General features: G+C 37.3%; 1 protein-coding gene across 1 annotated transcript in view; it reads left to right on the top strand.

Annotated features, from left to right (window-relative positions):
- Window positions 1-18,248, top strand: part of LOC116469816 (calcium-activated chloride channel regulator 4) — a 34,190-nt gene extending 15,942 nt beyond the window's left edge. The window contains exons 4-14 of the mRNA XM_032155459.2: window positions 1,372-1,480; window positions 2,986-3,163; window positions 3,516-3,734; window positions 5,141-5,368; window positions 8,815-8,992; window positions 10,352-10,458; window positions 12,300-12,515; window positions 13,094-13,361; window positions 15,657-15,827; window positions 17,120-17,353; window positions 17,712-18,248. Coding sequence (XP_032011350.1) covers window positions 1,372-1,480; window positions 2,986-3,163; window positions 3,516-3,734; window positions 5,141-5,368; window positions 8,815-8,992; window positions 10,352-10,458; window positions 12,300-12,515; window positions 13,094-13,361; window positions 15,657-15,827; window positions 17,120-17,353; window positions 17,712-18,151 — 2,348 coding nt within the window. The 3' untranslated portion in view covers window positions 18,152-18,248. The remainder of the gene's footprint in view (window positions 1-1,371; window positions 1,481-2,985; window positions 3,164-3,515; window positions 3,735-5,140; window positions 5,369-8,814; window positions 8,993-10,351; window positions 10,459-12,299; window positions 12,516-13,093; window positions 13,362-15,656; window positions 15,828-17,119; window positions 17,354-17,711) is intronic.
- Window positions 18,249-22,789: the final 4,541 nt, after the last annotated feature.

Raw genomic sequence — 22,789 nt, 5'->3', positions numbered from 1 at the left:
ACGCACCAAATTCCTACTGCAATAGCTGTTATGAGGGCTTTTTCCTTTCCTACTGAAGGTTCTAATTCTGCTCCCACAAACCTGGTTCCATTTGCCTAGGAAATCTGAAACCAGTGTTTTTAAAGTGCATTATGTAGAAGAGTAACTTAGGGACCTTGTTAATATGCAGCTTCTGATTCTGTAAGCAAAGCGTGGCCTGAAGATTCTGCATTTGTAACTAGCTCCCAGGTGATGCTGATAGATATGGTCCAGAACCACGGTTTGAATAGCAAAGACTTTAAAAAGAAACATGACGGCTGGGCACGGTGGCTGACGTCTGTAATCCCAGCACTTTAGGACATTGAGGTGGGCGGATCACAAGGTTGGGAGTTCGACACCAGCCTGGCCAATGGGGTGAAACCCCATGTCTACTAAAAATACAAAAAAATAGCCGAGTGTGGTGGCAGGTGCCTGTAATCTCAGCCACTTGGGAGGCTGAGGCAAGAGAATCACTTGAACCCAGGAGGCGGAGGTTACAGTGAGCTGAGATCGTGCCATTGCACACTCCAGCCCAGGCGACAGTGCAAGACTCCATCTTAAAAGAAAAAAAAGAAAAAGAAAAGAAACATGACTTCTTCCTACTGTGGTGTATTTTCCTCCCATTTTCAGATTCATATGAGGTCGTTTGAGCTACAGAAACACGCCTTGCAGCAGAAGAGACTTTATTTCCAATCTTTCCTTCTCCATCTCTGTTTCCTCTGAAGTTTTTCCCAACATTGCTAAAATGAAAGTTCTACTTTCCTTCTTTCAGCATCTCAAGCTGTGGATTTACTTTTATTCCTCCATTTATTGTGAAATTCTTATTTAAAAAATTTTTTATTTGAACTCCCGCTCTCAAAATTTCCCCAAGTGAAGGACTAAATCTCACACATCTTTATACTTTTTAATACCTGGTATTGCATTGAATATACATATAATTAATAATTGTTTCATATAATTAATGCTTATGTGTCTAAGTACCATAAATGAATTCCTTCATTTTAACATCCTCATGGCTATAATTTGGAGAACCATAAACCATTGTACTAAGACTTTTTACCACCAAGAACCAAAACACAAATCCCAGTCCACTCGGCCCATCGCATATCTTCCCTTATTGTTTCATTGATTTAACATGTTGTGGAATAAGAAGATAATATATTACATAATATAGTATAATATAATGTAATTTAATGCAATAGGCTTTTTTATACACTGAAATATAAATGTTGGTAGTTGTTGAAAACCGAAATCTAAATGTATTTTATAATTGAAAGAGAAGCTTCTTAAAATATTATGATACAAAATGTGTCACTTGGATTATGATCATGTATTTGAAATGCTTTCCCACAGGCAAACTGTTTGTCCATGAGTGGGCTCATCTCCGGTGGGGAGTGTTTGATGAGTACAATGAAGATCAGCCTTTCTACAGAGCTAAGTCAAAAAAAATCGAAGCAACAAGGCATGGCTATTTAAATTTTCTAAACTGACTTCAGGCTTTTATCCGTTCTTATTTTCCTACTTTGATTTCTTCCAAAATCATTCTTAATGCAGACAATATGTCACAAAACAATGCTTTTATTTTTTTTAGAAAGTGTATCTTTAAGTAGTTGATTGCTATTTAAAACATACATAATTTCAATGGCAAGCATTCAGCTGACAATTTAACATATTTTATACCTCTCTACCATAGCTTCCAGAACTCACTTGTGTTGAAGTTGGGCGTGTAAATGGATACACAATATGCTGGGATAAGATCAAAGTTATTTACATTACACGAGAATGCACAAACATGGTTAAGTAGTGCTAAATGTGGACTGAGTAAGAAATCAAGCAGCTTCAAGGAGCAAAGCAGGAACTTCTTGGAGATTTATAAAGGTTATTTTATAATGCCATCTAGCATCACAGTTAATAATAGACTCTCCTTTTGATTCGGTGATCAAAAGAGCAAAATAGTTGGGAAGAATCAGTTTAAAATTAAAATTGGTGCTATCACCTCATCAATGTAGATGTCCTGCTGGGGCTTGGGACTTGACACTAATGTGAGAACTGAAAGGTATATGATTTCAATCACGGTCCTTCCTCTGCCCCATTGCACCAATTTTCAGGCACATCTTTTAGAGAGTATTACATTTATTGCATTTGTTTATGTCGTATTCCCCTTAGATGTATAACTGCTGCTGCAGAATATTCATCATGATTTTCCACATAGATAGTTTCATCATGTCCACCTAGTTTGGGAGCAATAGAAGCATCGACATATTTATGAGACTCTCTAAATAGCTGAATAAAAGCTATTCATCATTTCCTGAATTTGAACTGAAAGCCTATTGAAAAGACAAAATATGTTCACATCTCAGCATATTTGTTGTAATCACTGCCACCTGTGGTCAATAACATGCCATAAAACATATGTCTGAAATGTCTCCATCATTTTTTATTCTACCATGGGATTCTTGGCAGCACCTCATCTTTGCTTCCAATCACATTTCCCTTTGGACAAAAATGCTCTTTGAGTAATAAGAACATTTGTGTCTATCCCATGTACTGTTTTTTGGGAATATCTTCTTTGGGAGGAAATCTACAAAGAACTTCAAGCTAAAGTGGTACTCAGAGTAAATTGTCTGAAAAGTTCTTTTATCCAGGTCCCTGTAGCATATTTACCACCAAAAGTCCAGCGGGAGAGATGTCTAAGCTTTAATACAAGGAGAGAACTCATCAGAGGAGAGAACTCAACCATTGTATTTATCTGGAGGCCCCACTTAAAATTTCCCTCTAGAATTTCTTAAAAAATAGATAATTACTTTGACTGGAACCCTTAAACTCTACAGCCAGGATAGGAAGTACATGGTACCATAGAAGAATAAACATCTTGATATAAAGGTCATCATGAATAAAACCACTTAAGATTTCTGTTAAGTGTTAATGATTCAGTTGCCTCAAAGATTAACTGTCATATATTTTCAGGTGTTCCGCAGGTATCTCTGGTAGAAATAGAGTTTATAAGTGTCAAGGAGGCAGCTGTCTTAGTAGAGCATGCAGAATTGATTCTACAACAAAACTGTATGAAAAAGATTGTCAATTCTTTCCTGATAAAGTGCAAACAGAAAAAGCATCCATAATGTTTATGCAAAGTATTGATTCTGTAAGTATGCTGATAATTGCTTCCAGAATTTATAATCAAGTGACATACTGTCATGTTTTTAAAGTATCTGTTCAGGTGACCTGAGGATTACATATATTGATATAGAGTTCTTTGAACACTGGCTAACACATAGTATGTGCTGAACTAGTGCTATCTAGTGTTATCTATTATTACCGTTACCATTATTCTTATTATGGTAAATCTACCTTATTGTAATATTGATGCTCAGTAAATGATATTTCATTCAACAAACAACATATCTGCAGAAGACATTTTAAATTTTTCAGGTTTGTACTTTGATTTTTAAATGCATGGTATATTAAAATTATTTTTTATTTTATTAACCTTTTAGGTTGTTGAATTTTGTAATGAAAAAACCCATAATCAAGAAGCTCCAAGCCTACAAAACATAAAGTGCAATTTTAGAAGTACATGGGAGGTGATTAGCAATTCTGAGGATTTTAAAAACACCATACCCATGGTGACACCACCTCCTCCACCTGTCTTCTCATTGCTGAAGATCAGTCAAAGAATTGTGTGCTTAGTTCTTGATAAGTCTGGAAGCATGGCGGTAGGTTCAGTTTTTCTGGATATAGGGATGTGGGATATTTGAAGATCCAAGAACACGCTGAACTGTCTGCACCTAGACTGTTCTAAATTGCACGGTGGCATAAAGTACCATCACTTCCCATGATCATGACTTCAAGATACTGGAGCAAAATACCATAGTAAAAGAAAGATGCCAATATAATTAAAAATACCTAATCCAAGGGTCACTTCCTCCTTGGATTCCTCCAGAAAATGGACTGGGTTTCTAGGCTGGTTAAGGCCCTTCTACTGTTTCCCAACAATGTCCTGCGCATACCTCTGTTAACTGCATATTATATTTATGTTACACATTTCTCTTCCACTAGCCTAGGAGATCATCTAGGACTTGGAACCATGTCTTATTCATCTTTATCCCCATTTCCTAGAATAAAGTTAATCACATGGGGTAATCAATAAATAATTGTTGAAATGAATGGACAGCAAACAAGTGGGTGCAATGTGATAAGAAACCAGAAGGATGGCACATTTAAGGCATAGCAAAGCATGCTGAAGAACAGGAATAAGGTCTTCAGCAAATGAGGGAGGTATTAAAAAGGGCAGAGAATGATAGAGCTGAAGGAATTGAGCCACAACAATGCAGGTAGTGGAGACACCATGTAAAATGAAGATGTAGAAGTTTCTCATTGTGATTTGGTTCAGGAAGTTCAGAAGGAAATTTGGGCATAAATTGGCGGGGAGTAAAACAGATCACTATGGTGATAAGGACTGGAGAAGACAAATGCATGAAGAAGCTTACACCTTAGACAATCCCCTCTGAAAGAGGGCTGGGTCCTGAGGGTTACCAAAGAGCCAATTCAATTAACCCATTGGTGGAAAGGGGGCAGGGAGAGGTTAGGAACAGAAGGAGAAAGTGGGAAGATAGGGCCTTGGCCTCTCCAAACTTAAAATGAAGCTTGGGTAAGTATTACCTTTTGGGCAGTCTAGTTTCCAGTGGATGGAGTGATTCCAGTCTCTGGTTGGAGTCTGCAATAGTCTGATTTGATTTATAGGCTTGGGGGTATGGTTTTATCTGAAGACAACAAGCACAGGAGCTCCCAAGAGTAATTAGACAGTCTCTAAGATGTGTATCCTCACCCCAATTTCAATGCAATCCCCACCCTACCTTCCACCTCTTACTTGGATACTTAGTAGTCAAGAATCAATTGTAAATAAAAACCTGTGCTCCTTACTATACAATATGTGTCCCATAATACACACCACCATTTTTAAAATTTTATCAATTAAAAATTTGATAATTGCTTCCTTTAACAACATCTACTACCGTTCATAGAAAATGTTACCGATAAATTCTGTCCATTCATTTTATGTTATCTTCTATTATTTTCCAGTCCAAATCACTTACTTGTTTTTCTTGTCTTTTTGATCTAGGGTTATGACCGCCTAAATCGAATGAATCAAGCAGCAAAACATTTCCTGCTGCAGACTGTTGAAAATGGATCCTGGGTGGGGATGGTTCACTTTGATAGTACTGCCACTATTGTAAATAAGCTAATCCAAATAAAAAGCAGTGATGAAAGAAACACACTCATGGCAGGATTACCTACATACCCTCTGGGAGGAACTTCCATCTGCACTGGAATTAAATATGCATTTCAGGTGAAAATCGTACTGCAAATATATTTTGGTTTTTGTCTCTTTTCAGGACATTTTCATGTTAAGCGCTACTGCACATACTTGCTGCCTAATTGTAACATAATTAATCCTAAGAAGCACAGGACTAAGCATATAGAAAAAAGTTCTCTTCATGTTCTAATGGATCAGTGAATCAATGAACAACCCATGGGTGAATAAATGACTATCAATTTGCCACTCACTTACAAGCCCAAGGAAGTCATGGACTTTGCTGTCTTGTTAGCGTGCAGTAGTCAGTCCTCGATAAATGTTAGTTAAATAAGTGTGCCTGGATGCAAATCCATCAACTTTGGGGGCAATGACACAGGTGATATAGTATGATTCTACTTTAAGCTAGTTCTCATCTGAGTTTCTGTAACATTCAGCTAGGGTAAACTATTTATTATACCTCTTAAAGCAGATGTAGCAAGACTGTGAGTCATATTTAGGGTAAGCCATATGAGTTAGAGCCTGAACTTTGACATCAGAGTACTGTATGTGCTACTTACTAACCATGTAATCTTAGGCTAACCTTTCAGTCTCTTTGGACTCTCAGTGCCTTACCTATACAATAAAGGAAATAGGAATGCCTACCTCATAGAGTAATTATGAGGACTACATGAAATGATACATTTACATACTTAGAACAATATTTACCATATTACATAGTAAAAATCTACTTCATATACTATATATACTAAGTATATAATAATTTATTGTAAGTATATATTTATAATAATTAGTAAATATATGTATAGTTATTATGAACATTATTTTTAGCCAAATGGTCATCTTGAGCTCACAATTTATATAAATTATGTCATTTTACTGTTTAGAAATCTTCACTGTCTCTTCACAGTCTACAAAATTGTCTCAATTTATCTGTCTGATATTACTAAAAAGTCTCCCCCACCCAGTAATATTGCCCTCACTTATCTTTCCTGCCTTATTTACTCCATTCTCCCCTCTTGATGCTCTATCCTCCAACCAACTTACTACACACATTGTTCTCCAAGTCCACTGTGTACTAACAGCCTCCAAACCTTTGCACATGCAAGTTCCTCTACTTAAAATGCTTCCTTTTCTCCCATCTCTGCGTGTTAAAATTCTACCAATCCTTCAAAATCCTTTCTCCTTCATGCAGCTTCCCTTTTACTCCCAACCCAATTGAACCTGTCTCTTCCATGGACTGCATAACATTTTAGTTTAGGTTTGTAACATGAAGTCCTGCATTCAAATCACGATTGTCACTTATCAGCTTTGTGACCCTAAACATGATTCTTATCCTCTCTAGTCCTCAATTACCTCATCAGTAAAATAGGATAATTAAAGCTAGCACATAGGGTTGCTCATGTTTTAATTTATTCAAAATATGAACACATTTTAATTTATTCACCAAGCAAAGCTTTTTCACTCTTATGGTACATGTATATAAGTGGGGAACAGATAATAAATAGATAGATAAATACGAGAATTGCAGATTATGTAGGTAGTGTTGTGAATAAACGAAACAGGGCTATGTGACAGAGTAACAGGGAAAGGAGAATTACTTTGGGTAGAGAGGCCAATGAGCCTTCTCTAAAAAGTAACATTCAAGCTCTGATTTGAAGGATGAGAAGAAGCCAGTGGTTCAGACAGAAAAGAAATGCAAAAGTTCCCTAAGGAAAAAGGTGAGAAAAGACTAGATTATTCTAAGAAATTATAGAAGCTAGTGGCAGTGGAGTTTGGCAAATGAGGGGGTATGAAATGTGGTTGGAGAGGTAGACAATGACTAGATCTTAAAAAACTTCAAAAAATATGAGGCTTGTATTTTGTTTCAAGCACAACAAAAAGTTCTTGAAGGGTTTAAAGTATCGGAGTTTGATAATCAATTTATGTTCCAGGAAGTTGATTCCAATTGCCCTGAATAAAATAAATTGTAGGCAGTAAAAGTGGTAATAGGAAGACATTTGGGGAGCTTGGAGTTGGATTAAATTATACAATGTATAAAAGACAGTTAATACATAGCGAATGTTCAGTAAACTGTAACACTACACTGTTATTTCTCTTAACTATAGAATATTCTGTAGTAAATACATATTAGTTTTGTCTTCGTTGTTTATCTCTAGATCTCCACAGTCTCTGACACAAAGCTCCATAAACGTTGTTAAATTGAACCCAATTATTTATTAATATATGAATGTAGGAATGTAGTTCCTACTGAATCCCCAGCACAGTGACTGGCACATTGTAAATGCTTTGTAAATAAACTCATGCAACAAAAGGAGAGGTGAAAGAGAGAACTCTGCTTCATCTTCGGATCTTCATTTTGTACTTAAATGTGTGGGAGAAGTGTGAAGGAGATGCTACAAATGCCATAAATGTATAAAAGCATTTTCCTATCTTTCCGTTTGGTTTCAAGGCATGTCGGAGAATATTTCCCATATATTGCAATACATATATTAGTCACTCTTTGCTTCAAAACATGCAAAAATTGTAATAAGGGTGGTCAATTTGTTCCCTGATACCAGCTTTCTTAGGGATTTCTACATTCCAAACCCTCTTCTGCAAATCTACACACACACCTTCACTCCAAGCCAAAGAAAGCCACTGACAATCTGTCATTTTTCACCTCTTGGCCTGGAATCAAGGTCTCAAAATGGTGCTCCAAGATGCCACCGCCAATTAAAACTGTCAAAGAAAACGAAATATAGTTGTCATCCTGGGCTAAGTTCTCTTTATCCTCTTTTACAGGCACCTAGATTCAAAACTTTGAGTTTCAAACTGTTTGGCATTTAGGAAAAGGATTCAAGCTACAAATTGAACTTAATAAATATAATTTTAATGTATTCTTTGAGCATCCCCAATATGCTTACTTCTGTGCCAGTTATTATTAGAAGTAAATGAAAGTTGCATAACAAGGTCCCTAACCACATGCTTAGAACTTTCCATATTTTTTCTTTATAAGCATACTGAGGGTTTACTAATTTGTAATCACTGACTTTTTAAAATGTTGAAGTGGATTCTTAATGCATCTAGCTTTAAATGCAAGAGACTTTATAAACTGAAGACTCGTCTGTCAGAAGGTAGTCAAGTCAAAGAAAACAGAACACTATTTAATGTCACATACTGTGATTATACTTTTGGTATCTGGTTGACCTGAGTTTCCCAGGTTGAGATGTTATTGTCATTTAGTCTAGACAGGATTTTCCAAAGCCTGGTCCCACTGAATTCCTTTAAATAAATACTCCCTGCAGCTGGGAGTTAAAAAAATTCATGTTTAACTTCCCCCAAGGATTGTTGATTGAAAATTCTTTATTTTAAAATAGAGGCTATCTCTTCTATTCTGCATAACTTGTGTTTATTTTCTCTGTAAATTTTTTCTCATTTCCCATTTGTCTATTTGATCTAGGAATGCCTGTTGGTAACTGTGCTCTGAATTGTGTTTGCAGGTGATTGGAGAGCTACATTCCCAACTCGATGGATCTGAAGTAGTGCTGCTGACTGATGGGGAGGATAACACTGCAAGTTCTTGTATTGATGAAGTGAAACAAAGTGGGGTCATTGTTCATTTTATTGCTTTGGGAAGTGCTGCTGATGAAGCAGTAATAGAGATGAGCAATATAACAGGTAAAACGTGATCCATTTATTCCAGGCCTTCAATAGCAATGCATAAATGTATAGTCTGCCAGTTCAACAACGTCTCTTGAGTTTCTGCCCTGGAGGCACTGAAGCTGGGGACCAGACCCAATCTCTGTTCTCATGGCACTTGGAGTCCATTTGGCTGGAGAGACAAATAAAACTGTTAATGAAATAACATAATCAGATAGCATTCCTTCATAACAGGAGGAATATAGAAAAATAAAGTTCTATGTGAGCAGAGGAAGCCATTAGTTTTACTAGAGTTGTATAGAGCCAGGGAAAGGAGGCATTCGAAACTAGCTGAATTCTGAGCTGGGCTTTGAACAGGTGGTGAATTTCTCTGGGAAGGAAAAGGGGGTGAGAAAAGATGAGAAAGTCGTGAGCAAAAAACATCCTGTTGGGGTGACAGTGCAAGGCACATGGAGGGAATGGTGAAAACTCCGTGACACCAGAGCATAAGCTGTGGGGTGGGTGTATGTGATTAACAGAAGCTCCAACTGAAAAGATCTAAATAACAATGAAGTTTTCATATAAACATTAACTATGGTAGCTGTTATTTCAGACACACAGATGTGATGAAAATGGATTATGTGTTTCCAATACCTTCTTAAACATAGTAGAGAATATATAATTTATGACATGAGTATAAATTATGTTGAATTGGCTTCTAATGGTACTAAGTATACGCTTGCTTTTTAATGTTTAGTTATACAAAATCGCATCATTTCAAAGTCCTTTCATGGCCATTGTAAAATTTATTTCTATTCCAAGTAGCTCCTTAAAAGTAGTACTTTTTTGGATTTATCTCTCTTGCTTTCCAGTTTTCTATCTGCTCATTGCCAGTTATTGTGCGGATACCTAAATATAGCAGCTCTTTCATCTTTCTAATTTTCTGATTTTGGTCTACGCTGGCTGAAATATCTGAAAGTCAACTTTGTTAGAACTAAAATAAAAGATTAACAATCTTTTAACAAAAGATTTCACAAATCTACACTGGCTGAAATATCTGAAAGTCAATTTTGTTAGAAATAAAAGATTCTCTAAAAGGGCTGTGTAAAGTTTGTGAGCTTTAATACATGGAATTGTAGCATCTTTCATATTCTATAATTATCATGCATTTTAGCTAGCTAAGATTTTGATAATGAGTTATTCTGGTAGCTTTCATTCCCTAGTTATGACATTTTAAAATGAGCATTTCAGAATTAACCTGTACAACTACGTGCTTTTGGTCTATTTTAATAACACATACCGAAACTATGATTTTGTTTTAACTATTACCTTAATAATCACTAAAATATAGGTACTTATTTTCTAGAAAGCAGTCTAATTAATGCATTTACATTTTAGGAGGAAGTCATTTTTATGCTTCAGATGAAGCCCAGAACAATGGCCTCATTGATGCCTTTGGGGCTCTTACATCAGGAAATACTGATCTCTCCCAGAAGTCCCTTCAGGTCAGATTTCTCATTCCTTGGGTTTTCATGTTCACTTTTGCCGTAACAAAGAGAAAACAATTTGGTGGTTATAAGTTTTGAGTTCCATATTTTTCTCAAAGTAAATTTTTAATTAAAATCTAAACTTTAATCTTAAATAGAAATTACCCTTTAGCTATAGCCAAATTAATTGGTGAAATAAGAGTAAAATAAATGGTGAAACAGCAGACATACTGTTTCTTTTCCTATTGCCACAGGTTTGGTTAAGAAATGATATTACAATGTTATAATGTCAAATTTTTCACCAAAAATGGACCTTTTCCAAAATAAAGCACTCATTTTTCAATGAATGCATTTTAAAAGCTCATGCTTCCAAGCTTTCCCCATGCTTAACTTCTATAAAATAGATTTAGACACATGAACTCAAGAACCTGGTTGGGAAATGGAAGGAGTGTATCTTGGAAATAAATTAAGCAGGAGAAAGAAGGGGTGAATAATCATTGTCTATCTACAAACATAGGGCTTCTATCACCTCTTCAACCACTTTTTTCAGTGGCTTTTTGTTTTATTCACCTGTCTTCTGAACTTAACACTTTTGCTCATCTGGGTCTTGATAGCACCACCATTTTCTGTTACTTAGATTCAAAAGCTTTGAGTAAACTTTGATTCTTCTTTCTTCATGTCCCATGTGAACATAGCCAGTTTCTCTCAAAATATATTTTACAAAAATATTTCTCTTCTTTTCGTTCCTACATGTCTATGTCATGTCACTTTATGCCAAGATTTCTGTCTTGTGTTTTCCAGCTCATCACCTCACTGCCTTTATTAAAATTTGCTCTGATCCCTAAACAAACCTATTTTCCTCTACTTCTCAACAATGAAAACAACAGAAGTTATAGGATGTGAGCTTAGAGTATGTGCAGATTGGTTTGCACATCTGGTCTGCAGATATACCCTGCAAACAAGTTAAAAATTAGTGTGAGATATAGCCTGCTAGTGTTTGGAGAATAAGCTGAAGGATAATAAAGGTTATTTCTGAGGTTGCCATCATCGTTGACTGAGAAAATGATGATTATAGTGACTGAAATTGAGAAGTAAGAAGAGAGAACTGATTCTGAAGATACTATTTTGTGTTCTGTTTATTTTAAATGGATGGTAGGAACACCAAGAAACCCGCTATACAATATAGCAACTGTAGTTAACAACAATGTATTGTATATTTGAAAATCACTAAGTGGATTTTATGCATTCTCACCACAAAAATAAGTATGTGAGGCAATGCCTATGTTAATCCACTTGATTTAGCCATTCCACAATATGTGCATATTTCTTTGTCACTTTAAAAAATGAGTAACTAAACAAAAATGGTTGGCTCTTCTGGACTAACAGCTATCAACAAAAAGTTGAAATACTTTCTTTAAAGCTCTTCTCAAAGAAAGGTTCTATCTTCCATTTCCTCTCTTCTCAGAATTCCAACCTTTATGTATCAGTTTGCCCTCTTGTTGAATATATTTACTGTCCAGTGCTACTCCCTCTATCTGTGTGAAAAAATTATTTCAAAATTCCATATCAGGAAAACATCCATTGAATGCTTGCCAAGACAACTGGGAAATAAACAGTAAGGTCATACTCATGACTGTAAAACCCATGCTTCTGCTCTACGTGCTTCTGCTCTAAGTCTCTTACTTTCTCACTTTTTAATTGATAACTGTCATATCATCACCAGCTTGCAGAGAGATCACAAGTCTAAGGTGGTTTGCCATTTATAAGCTTGTTCTCAGGCCAGAAACTAAAAACCATCTTGAAAAAAGAATAAAATTACTGTCTTCTGCAGTTATTAATTTTGAAATCTACTTAAACAGCTCGAAAGTAAGGGATTAACACTGAATAGTAATCCCTGGATGAACGACACTGTCGTAATTGATAGTACAGTGGGAAAGGACACGTTCTTTCTCATCACATGGAACAGTCGGCCTCCCAGTATTTCTCTCTGGGATCCCAGTGGAACAATAATGGAAAATTTCACAGTGGATGCAACTTCCAAAATGGCCTATCTCAGTATTCCAGGAACTGCAAAGGTAAGCAATCAGCTTTTAGACTTCCTGTCAACATTTTTAAAAAACTGAACATAAATTGTTTAATGTCATAAATGTCAGTACCAAAGGCTATATCAACTTTAAAATTAAGATAAAATAGTATGTACTTTCTATGCCTGTGTCCTTAAAATTATGGTGGTAGGAAAAAAGAACTTATATATGAAGAAGAAGGAAGAAAAGGTAGTCAAGACTGTCTGAGAAGAACTTTAAGAAGGAAATGTAGGAGGAGTCTATGCAAATTGGTGGGTAGAGAGCTACAGGGTCCTTCCTTATTCACCCTACCAGGATTGATGAATCTGTGGACTCTAAGGCCAAAACCAAGGCAAACCTTCTAAAACTTATTTTTTCCAATTGAGTTGTAGCAAACTGTACACATCACGAATGGTACCACTTGGCATGCCCTGTCTGAACTGCCTCAGCCCTTACCCATTTACCCTCAACATCCTTAAAAACCTCTTTATTCTCTCCCAATTATATAATTTATTTTAGAATTACATAATGGAAATATAGAAAGTAGCTTGACTTTGGATACTTAACTATATTTCTGTTGAAACTTTTAGGTGGGCACTTGGGCATACAATCTTCAAGCCAAAGCAAACCCAGAAACATTAACTATTACAGTAACTTCTCGAGCAGCAAATTCTTCTGTGCCTCCAATCACAGTGAATGCTAAAATGAATAAGGATGTAAACAGTTTCCCCAGCCCAATGATTGTTTACGCAGAAATTCTACAAGGATATGTACCTGTTCTTGGAGCCAATGTGACTGCTTTCATTGAATCACAGAATGGACATACAGAAGTTTTGGAACTTTTGGATAATGGTGCAGGTAATTCATAGGTTTTTATGAATAAGCCAATATTTTCCTAATTCAGCATGTTGTGAGTCCCTGTGACATTGTGGGGCAGTAAGATAGGGAACAGAATTGATGCAGATTAAGGAGGAACAGCAGGAACAGCAGGAAATTTTATCCAGGTAAAACCTACAGAGTGCTTAGCAAATGTCTTGCATGTGGTAAGCACTCAATCAAGGTTTTTGGGCTGGGTGCTGTGGCTCACTTATGTAATCCTGCACTTTGGGAGGCCAAGGTGGGCAGATCACTTGAGGTCAGGAGTTCAAGACCAGCCTGGCAAACATGGTGAAACCCCTTTTCTACTAAAAGTACAAAAAATTAGCCAGGTGTGGTGGCACACACTTGTAATCCCAGCTACTTGGGAGGATGAGGCCAGAGGATAGCTTGAACCTGAGAGGTGGAGGTTGCAGTGAGCCAAGATCATAACACCACATTCCAGCCTGGGCAACAGAGAAAGACTCCATCTCAACAACAACAAACATACTCAATAAATAAATAAAAATAAAAACGGTTTTGGTTGTTGAATTTTTTTGTTTGTTTTTTGTTTTTTTGAGATGAGGTCTCACTCTGTCGCACAGGCTGGATGGAGTTCAGTAGCACCATTTCAGCTCACTGAAGCCTCTGCCTCCCAGGCTCATGCAGTCCTCCTATCTCAGCATCCCAAGTAGCTGGGATACAGGTGTGTGCCACCATGCTCAGCTAATCTTTAAATTTTTTGTAGAGAAAAGGTCAACAAAAGAGAAAAGATCTCACTATATTGCCCCAGCTGGTCTCAAACTCCTAGGCTTAAGCCACCCTCCCACCCCAGCCTCCCAAAGTGCTGGGATTACAGGAGTGAGCCACCATGACTGGCCATACATGTAATTTTTTGTCATCATTATTGTTTATCATCCAGGCAACCAATGTCTGTCACAAATTAGAAAGGTCTCATTCAGGAGGCTGAGGACAGCATCAAGAAGGTCTGGCTAGAGAGAGGGTGAAGCACAAGCAAACTAAACGTGATTAAGTGATAGAACTTGGGTCTCTGGCAGGAAAAGAAAGCAGGAGTAATCCTCAACAGCTGGAACAAAGTATAAATATAGTCCTGAGAACTGGGGCCCAGGGGCAGCTAGCACTGCCACAAGAGAGGAAGATTCATCACTGGGGCATTGGATCCCAGGTCTGGCTGGTAGGAATCAAGATGTAATGTTGGCCATTCTCTGTCTCCCTGGTCTGCACAGATGGGTGATGCCTAAAGACCCTTTCCCTAGATTCTGGATTGTTCTAGGAACAGAAGCTTCTGTTAAGAGGTTAATGAGCAAGGAAATAACTATATTTATAGGCATCCAAATTAACAAAATTTTCTATCAGTATATTTTGCAATGTAACTTATTCAATCATTTTATAATCATATCTTCAACTAGAGTTGCCCTTGAGAAAAACTGAGAAGGTGAAATTGTTCGTACCTCAGTGTCTTCTTCAGATATATCAATATTTCCACAACTATCCCTTGCCTCTTTTTCCCCTTTCTGCAAATCTATACTACATTAAAACTTATATGCACCATGTTTCCCTTCTCAACATTTTGCTAGATGACCATTTAGGTAATTGGGGAAATTTGCCAATTTGGAATGCCTTTACCTGAGATGGTATTGGTGATTAACAATGACATAGAGCAGACATTCTTTTGTCTGCAAATGTCTTTAGTCTGCAGACAAACTTTAGTGTGCAAAGGAATCATCTCGAGGGCTTGTAAGAACACAGAATGTTGGGACCTTTCCCTAGGAAGTCTGGGAAATGTATATCTCTAAAAATCTCCAAATTTAGTAATTTTAGTTGACTGTTGTGAGAATTAAATCCTACACAAAGAAAGGATTTTTCCTTAGTAGGGACCCTTTTGATTTAAACAGAGAGATGATATAATTAGTGTGTTTAGAGAAAGCAAGATGAAAGCAACCAAGTGGTGGAGAAATTGTAAGAGTACTATGTGTAATATTCTGTATATGAATTGATAAGGACAGAAAGGTGAAGTATTTATGCATTTATTATGCATACATAAATATCAATGTGTATGTATGTATGTTATATAGAAATAATAGATGTCAAAATAGCTCAAGGGTGTCAATTCTACAATATATTGTTTTGGCAGAATATAATGGAAATATTCTCCAAAGGATCAATCTAAAAATATTAAGCCTAATCTAGAGGATATGCTTGTAGAGGCCAATTGTCTGTCTTAGAAAATGCAAATTTTCTCTTTACAATACTTTATTCCTTCATTTCTATAACAAGGCGCTGATTCTTTCAAGAATGATGGAGTCTACTCCAGGTATTTTACAGCATATACAGAAAACGGCAGATACAGCTTAAAAGTACGGGCTCATGGAGGAGCAAACACTGCCAGCCTAAGATTACAGCCTCCACTGAATAGAGCCGCGTACATACCAGGCTGGGTAGTGAACGGTGAGTAACTCATGATATTTATAATCCAGTGTTAGTTTGAATAACACTGGTGATTTGATATAATTAAGGCTTCAAACAGGTTGATCAAAACTCAAAATATAGCTTTTCCCATTTATGGAATAAAGTTCTCAGTCATACTAGGATTTGCCTCTAAATTAATCCAAGCTTTGGTACAATGTCTGGCACCTAGTAAGCATTCAAGCACTCAAAAAAGGTCAATTACTATTTTTTTTTTAAACTTTCAGTTTAGGTTTGAGGGTACATGTGCAGGTTTGTTATATAAGTAAACTCGTGTCATGGCGGTTTGTTGTACAGATTATTTCGTTACGCAGGTACTAAACCTAGTATCCAATAGTTACTTTTTCTGCTCCTCTCCCTCCTCCCAACCTCCACCCTCAAGTAGGCCCTAGTGCCTGTTGTTACCCTCTTTGTGTCCATGAATTCTCATCATTTAGCTCCCACTTATAAGTGAGAACACGCAGTATTTTGGTTTTCTGTTCCTGCATTAGTTTGCTGAGGATAATGGCCTCCAGCTCCATCCATGTTCCTGCAAAAGACATGATCTCCCTCAAAAACATCGGTTATTATTATGTTAGTTTGAACATCTTATGTATATCAGCAATAATATGCCCAACTTTCAGCTCAAGATGAAGGAAACAGGCCAATTTATGAACCTAAGCACAAGCCAGTACAGAATTTATCTTTCAGATTACATATGCTGTAAGAGTAAACATTTATTTGGAATTTTAATAAGTCAAAAAGAAAAACAAACAGTGTGTGCAGTAAAGTGATGTAAGAATTAAGAATGCATTCTTTGCTAGCTTTCTTTCATCTGGTCCCTCATGACTTTTAGGGGCTTTCTACTAGCAATTGGAATACAATCAGAAGAATTATTCCTTAGCGCTTGCAGCATGGAGGGAGGGACCTAGCACAAGTGGGTGGAGGAGAACTGGCAATGATTTCCCCAGGTATATTCCCAGAGTGCAGATAATTCAAGAGGTAAAGCAATTCCTTTTTTAAAAAGGCACATATTGAATTATATAATATTTCTCTCATCCAGTGTAGGCTTAATTCTAAAGCAATTTGTTTTCTGATTCTGTCCTACAATATCCTACCAAAGAAAGAATTCTCTCACCAGTTGGGCGCTTACAATTGTCACAAAACTTAGTAAAAATGTGACTGTACATATTTTTTTAAAAGGAAAAGACAAGTGGAGTGAAGAAAGTGATTCACTGAATTATAAAAAATACCAGTAGTTTTGCCCATTATAAACCAGGAAATGTTTAATGCAGGGGAAATTGAAGCAAACCCGCCAAGACCTGAAATTGATGAGGATACTCAGACCACCTTGGAGGATTTCAGCCGAACAGCATCCGGAGGTGCATTTGTGGTATCACAAGTCCCAAGCCTTCCCTTGCCTGACCTATACCCACCAAGTCAAATCACAGACCTTGATGCCACAGTTCTTGAGGATGAGATTATTCTTACATGGACAGCACCAGGAGATAATTTTGATGCTGGAAAAGGTAAGGACGAAGTGTCATGTGATTTTGACTTACGTGAAAGGTGCTAATTGCAAAAACAGGCGTGTAAGGGTGGGCGAGGGGAGAATGGTTTTATATTGACAGCCTAGCAAAGTGTTAATTTTATAATCTGATATTTTTTAATCAATCAAATGACACATTTTAACATGGTTGTACTTTTCATACAAAGAAGGTAGCAATTTGCAGAGCTTAAGATCAGAATTCAGCTTTTATTAAAAAATGAGTAAGGCTTTTGATCTGAGTATCTGCTTTGCATAACTAGACATTTTTGAGAATAAATAAAAAGGAATGAATATGCTATGCTCCAGTCTCTAAACTACATGTAACTTTTTTTTCTCAGTTCAACATTATATCATAAGAATGAGTGAAAGTATTCTTGATCTAAGAGACAGTTTTAATGATGCTCTTCAAGTAAATACTACTGATCTGTCACCAAAGGAGGCCAACTCCAAGGAAATCTTTGCATTTAAACCAGAAAATATCTCAGAAGAAAATGCAACCCACATATTTATTGCCATTAAAAGTATAGATAAAAGCAATTTGACATCAAAAGTATCCAACATTGCACAAGTAACTTTGTTTATCCCTCAAGCAAATCCTGATGACATTGATCCTACTCCTACTCCTACTCCTACTCCTACTCCTAATCCTACTCCTACTCCTACTCCTACTCCTACTCCTGATAAAAGTCATAATTCTGGAGTTAAAATTTCTACCCTGGTATTGTCTGTGATTGGGTCTGTTGTAATTGTTAACTTTATTTTAAGTACCACCATTTGAACCTTAATGAAGAAAAAAATCTTCAAGTAGACCTAGAAGAGAGTTTTAAAAAACAAAACAATGTAAGTAAAGGATACTTCTGAATCTTAAAATTCATCCCATGTGTGATCGCAAACTCATAAGAATAATTTTAAGATGTCTGAAAAGGATACTTTGATTAAATAAAAACACTCATGGATATGTAAAAAACTGTCAAGATTAAAATTTAATAGTTTTATTTATTTGTTATTTTATTTGTAAGAAATTGTGATGAACAAAGATCCTTTTTCATATTGATACCTGGTTGTATATTATTTGATGCAACAGTTTTCTGAAATGATATTTCAAATTTCCTCAAGAAATTAAAATCATCTATTTGAGTAGTCAAAATACAAATAAAGGAGAGCAAATAAACAACATTTGGAAAAAATGAATTTGGTGTTGGTATTATTAAGTATAAATTGATGATCTCATATTCATCCAAAGCCTCCAAATGTACCCTACAATTGCCAAGGTTATGTTTACTACAGTTCATGGATATGGAGCATACTAGAAAAAAAATCAAAATCAATTACCACCTGTCAAACTATAATTTTTCCTGATTTTAATTCGATATAAACATATATCTATCTCTTTTCATTTAAAAAGCCATACCTATCTGCATACTTTTTGTTTTATCATAGGAAAGAATTACTGAAACTACTATCTATTGCCCTTGTTTTCAGATAAATAAAGCAAAATATTTTTAAAACATAATATTTTCATTCATCTCTCAGGGTCACAACCGTATTGACTAATGAGATCACTTAAGGAGAAAATGTGCGTTGAAAGGAGCAGTTTTATATGGCAGACCATAGCCAGGTCAGCCAGAGGCCCTAATGATGTAAACAAAATGGAACACAGAGCATGTAACAATGGTGTAAGATGGTGCAGAAAGAACTTCCCCTCATAGGAGTAGGTAGACTTTGAGTCCAAGTTTACAAGCACACAGTTTCCTTGTTCTTCCAACGGGTGGTTTTCTCATTTTGCACAGGAAGTTTTATTACTATAACTCAGCATCCTGAGGAACTAGAGAGGACCTGAAGAACAGCATCCACTCGTTTGCATTCTTATCTCAGGTAGCATTGTCAGGAATTCTTTGATCTTTAGAAGTAAATGAAAATGAAAGCCATATAAGCTGAGTCCAGGGGTTACTTTAACAATCTTCAAACATAGATCTTTTTTTTTTTTTTGGAGACGGAGTCTCGCTCTGTCGCCCAGGCTGGAGTGCAGTGGCGCTGATCTCGGCTCACTGCAAGCTCCGCCTCCCGGGTTCACACCATTCTCCTGCCTCAGCCTCTCCGAGTAGCTGGGACTACAGGCGCCCGCCACCACGCCAGGCTAATTTTTTGTATTTTTAGTAGAGACGGGGTTTCACTGTGGTCTCGATCTCCTGACCTCGTGATCCGCCCGCCTCGGCCTCCCAAAGTGCTGGGATTACAAGCGTGAGCCACCGCGCCCGGCCAAACATAGATCTTGACCTGGCATAAAGAATTTGGTGTGATTAGAAGGGCTGACAAAAAAGGCCTTGTAGTTTAAGTTGGACGTAGTAAAGGAGCAAAGGAAGAGGAAGTAAGTGGGAGACTCCTGACTCTAGGAAGGTCTGACTTCCTCTCAAAGCATGCAGAAGAAAATGTGCAGAGGAAAATGAGCTGCGCACTAGGGCATTTGGAGACTAAGCTGTTGAGGCAAAAGGTCTACTGGCACTGTTAGCTCCTCTAGCAGACTGGCACCTGTTTGGCCAGTGCTAATGGCTAGGGATGTACAGGAGAAAATGCAGGAAAAGCATTAATTGTAGAGCACCTGGCCTTTACCAAGAGGGGAATGAAGGCCTGAAATTCTATGTTGACACCAGAAATATCATATAACAGTCAGATTTTCTTTATGTCCTTTCCTCCCATTCACCCCATTACTCTGGACGCAAAGCCTCCCAGCCTGGTTACTTCCCTCTCTGAGGTTCTAGTGCAATAGCTAGGCTCAGTGGGTCCCAGTAGTGGGCTTTCCCCCTCCCAGGTCAAGCTCTGATTTCATTCTATTCCCAGGTCTGCATCAAGTAGTTATTTGTGAATTCTTAAGAATCAGAAAGATAACTAAATCATTACCATTGTTGTAGTCAATACAGGCTACATAGATTTATGCTGCTCACTGCAAAATGAAAATAAGAGGCCTTTGCTTTAAAATTAGTAAGAATTTCAAGACACCAACAGCTAAACATTAAACCAAGTTCAGGGCCCTTCTAAGCAGAGCTCCAAGCAACTGCACAGATGGTATGTCCACAAAACCAGCCCTGGCTGTAGTCCAGGATAAACTAGCGATTGTACCTACAGTATGAGGTCTCTGTGTGGGCTGTCCATTACAACCATCTAGCAGCATTCATGGTCTAGTAGTTGATTTAGTTAATCATGAAAAAACTACCACATTTGGGAAGGTAAGTTTAGGCTCATCGCCCCTTGCAGGGAATCTGGCAACAGAAAATACATCTAAGATATTCCATTAAGGAAGAGAGGCAGCCCTGTATGGGAGAGGACGAACCCTCTATGGACCTCAGAGACTCGAATGTCTACAGGGTTCCTGAACAGAAAAAAACCCTGTATCACTAGCTATCCAAGTCAGTGTTAATCCTTGGGGTGGGAAGTCTACAGTGTCACAAGCTAGGTCTGCCCAAGCTCTAGCACAGAGAGATGGTATGCATTCACAGTCACAGCTGCTCAGCTAGGACTGAGAGAACTACCTTTCCATGCTTCTGTTCATGCCACTGAGATGGCTGCTGTCACAGGCCAGAGTGCCCCAGTACAGCATGTGTAAGTGTGGGGACCCAAACCACAGTGCCTGATGAACATTCACACCAGCATAAAATAGGACTAAGAGGAGTTCAACTCAAAGCAACACTGAAGTGATCCAGGCCTATTGCAACCAAACAGAAAAGTATGGTAGCTAATCCCCAAAAATGTTTCCAAAGATCCACAATTCCAAGTATTTGTAGCCTTATGTAGTTCTTTCTCACATTGAATCTCAGCTGGGTGAATGGTGTGCCTTAATTAACATAATATAGAAAAATGATAAATGTTTCCATTTTAGTGTTCTTGGGAACCCTGACCTACCATGTTAAAATACAGCTATGCTAATTGAGAGACCACTGGAGAGGTTCCAAGGATACATGCAGAATAAACAGAGGACTAATTAACTCTCCCTGTTTCCCAGCCTCTAGATGATTCCATTTGCAGTGACCAGACTCTAAGCCTAATCAGCAAAAGAACCTCCCATTTAAGCCCAAACAACCAATAGAATCATAGAGAAAAGAAAATGATTCATGTTTTGAGCCACTATATTTTGGGATGGTTTGGTCCACAGTGCTAGATTACCAAAATAACCAATAACTATACTGGTCAGTGTTCCATCAGGGAAACAGACCACCATGAGTATTACAGAGTAGGGAATTTATTTATTATAAGAATTAGGATGAGGAAGTAAAGCACTGAAGAAAGGAAATAGGAGATCAGAAAAAAATCTAACAAGCCTATCTGAAGTGCTGAAGTTTGTGTTGGGTGTTTAATGTCGGTATCCAGGCATGTCCAGGAACTGGAATGGGATCATGAAGGGGGCCACTGTAGAAGTCTGTGGAAGACTGTTACCTGTGCATAAAAAAACCTCTGTGGGTTTGTTGCCAAGAGTCTTGTGATGGACCTAGGATCACTGTCAGTCAGCAATGTCAGCATTCAGAAAGAAGAGTCAGAAATGGAGTAGAGAGGAGCAAGGATGCCGGCCCATCTGCACCTGTTTCCCACTGCCTCTTATCACTTCTCCTGCAGGCAGTTATGGCTGCTGTTTCACTTCTGCCTTCCACATTTTGTGCAAATTATTTTTGACCAACTCTAACCCAGAATCATATGGTTTCTGGGAGATGTAGTTCCAATTTATCCAACTTGCCTCAGCAAAGCCACTGTTACATTAAGTGAAATAAGCCAGACACAAAAAGATAAATACCATATGTTCTCATTTATATGTGAAATCTAAAAACATTGTACACATAGAAGAAGAGAGTAGAATGGTGGTTACCAGAGGCTGGGGTGGGAGGAAAAAATAAGTTTGAGAGATCTACTGTACGTCATGGTGATTATAGTTAATAACAATATGCTCTATAATTGAAACTCACAAAAAGAATAGATTTTAACTGATCTAACCCCAAAAAAATTTTATGAGCTAATGCATTAATTAAATAGCTTGATTTATCCATTCCACAATGTATACATATACAGACATACCATGTTTTATTGGATTTCACTTTATTGTGCTTCACAGATACTGTGATCTTTACAAATTGACAATGACAATACTAATGGAATTGGGCTCTGATATTAGTAATTGCTACCCAGTGAAATAGAGGAACTCAATAGAACACAGTTTGTTGCAGCGACTCAAAAAAATGTTTTTTCATGTTTATATCCTAGTGAATTGAGACTGTTCAATAAACTGCTTTCACAGCAATTATACTCAATATCATCACTGCAAAAACTTCATAAGTTTTTGAAAAACAACAAACAGTGACAAACCCACTGCTACACAGACCTACTCTCTAGGCACCAAATTCCTAATTTGTCTTTCCACTTCCTTCCCTCTTGT

The sequence above is a fragment of the Hylobates moloch genome, unplaced genomic scaffold, assembly GCF_009828535.3.
Source record: "Hylobates moloch isolate HMO894 unplaced genomic scaffold, HMol_V3 SCAFFOLD_5, whole genome shotgun sequence".
NCBI classification, from domain to species: Eukaryota; Metazoa; Chordata; class Mammalia; order Primates; family Hylobatidae; genus Hylobates; species Hylobates moloch.
Note: the sequence above shows the minus strand (reverse complement) of the source record. Positions and strands in the feature narration are given on the sequence as shown.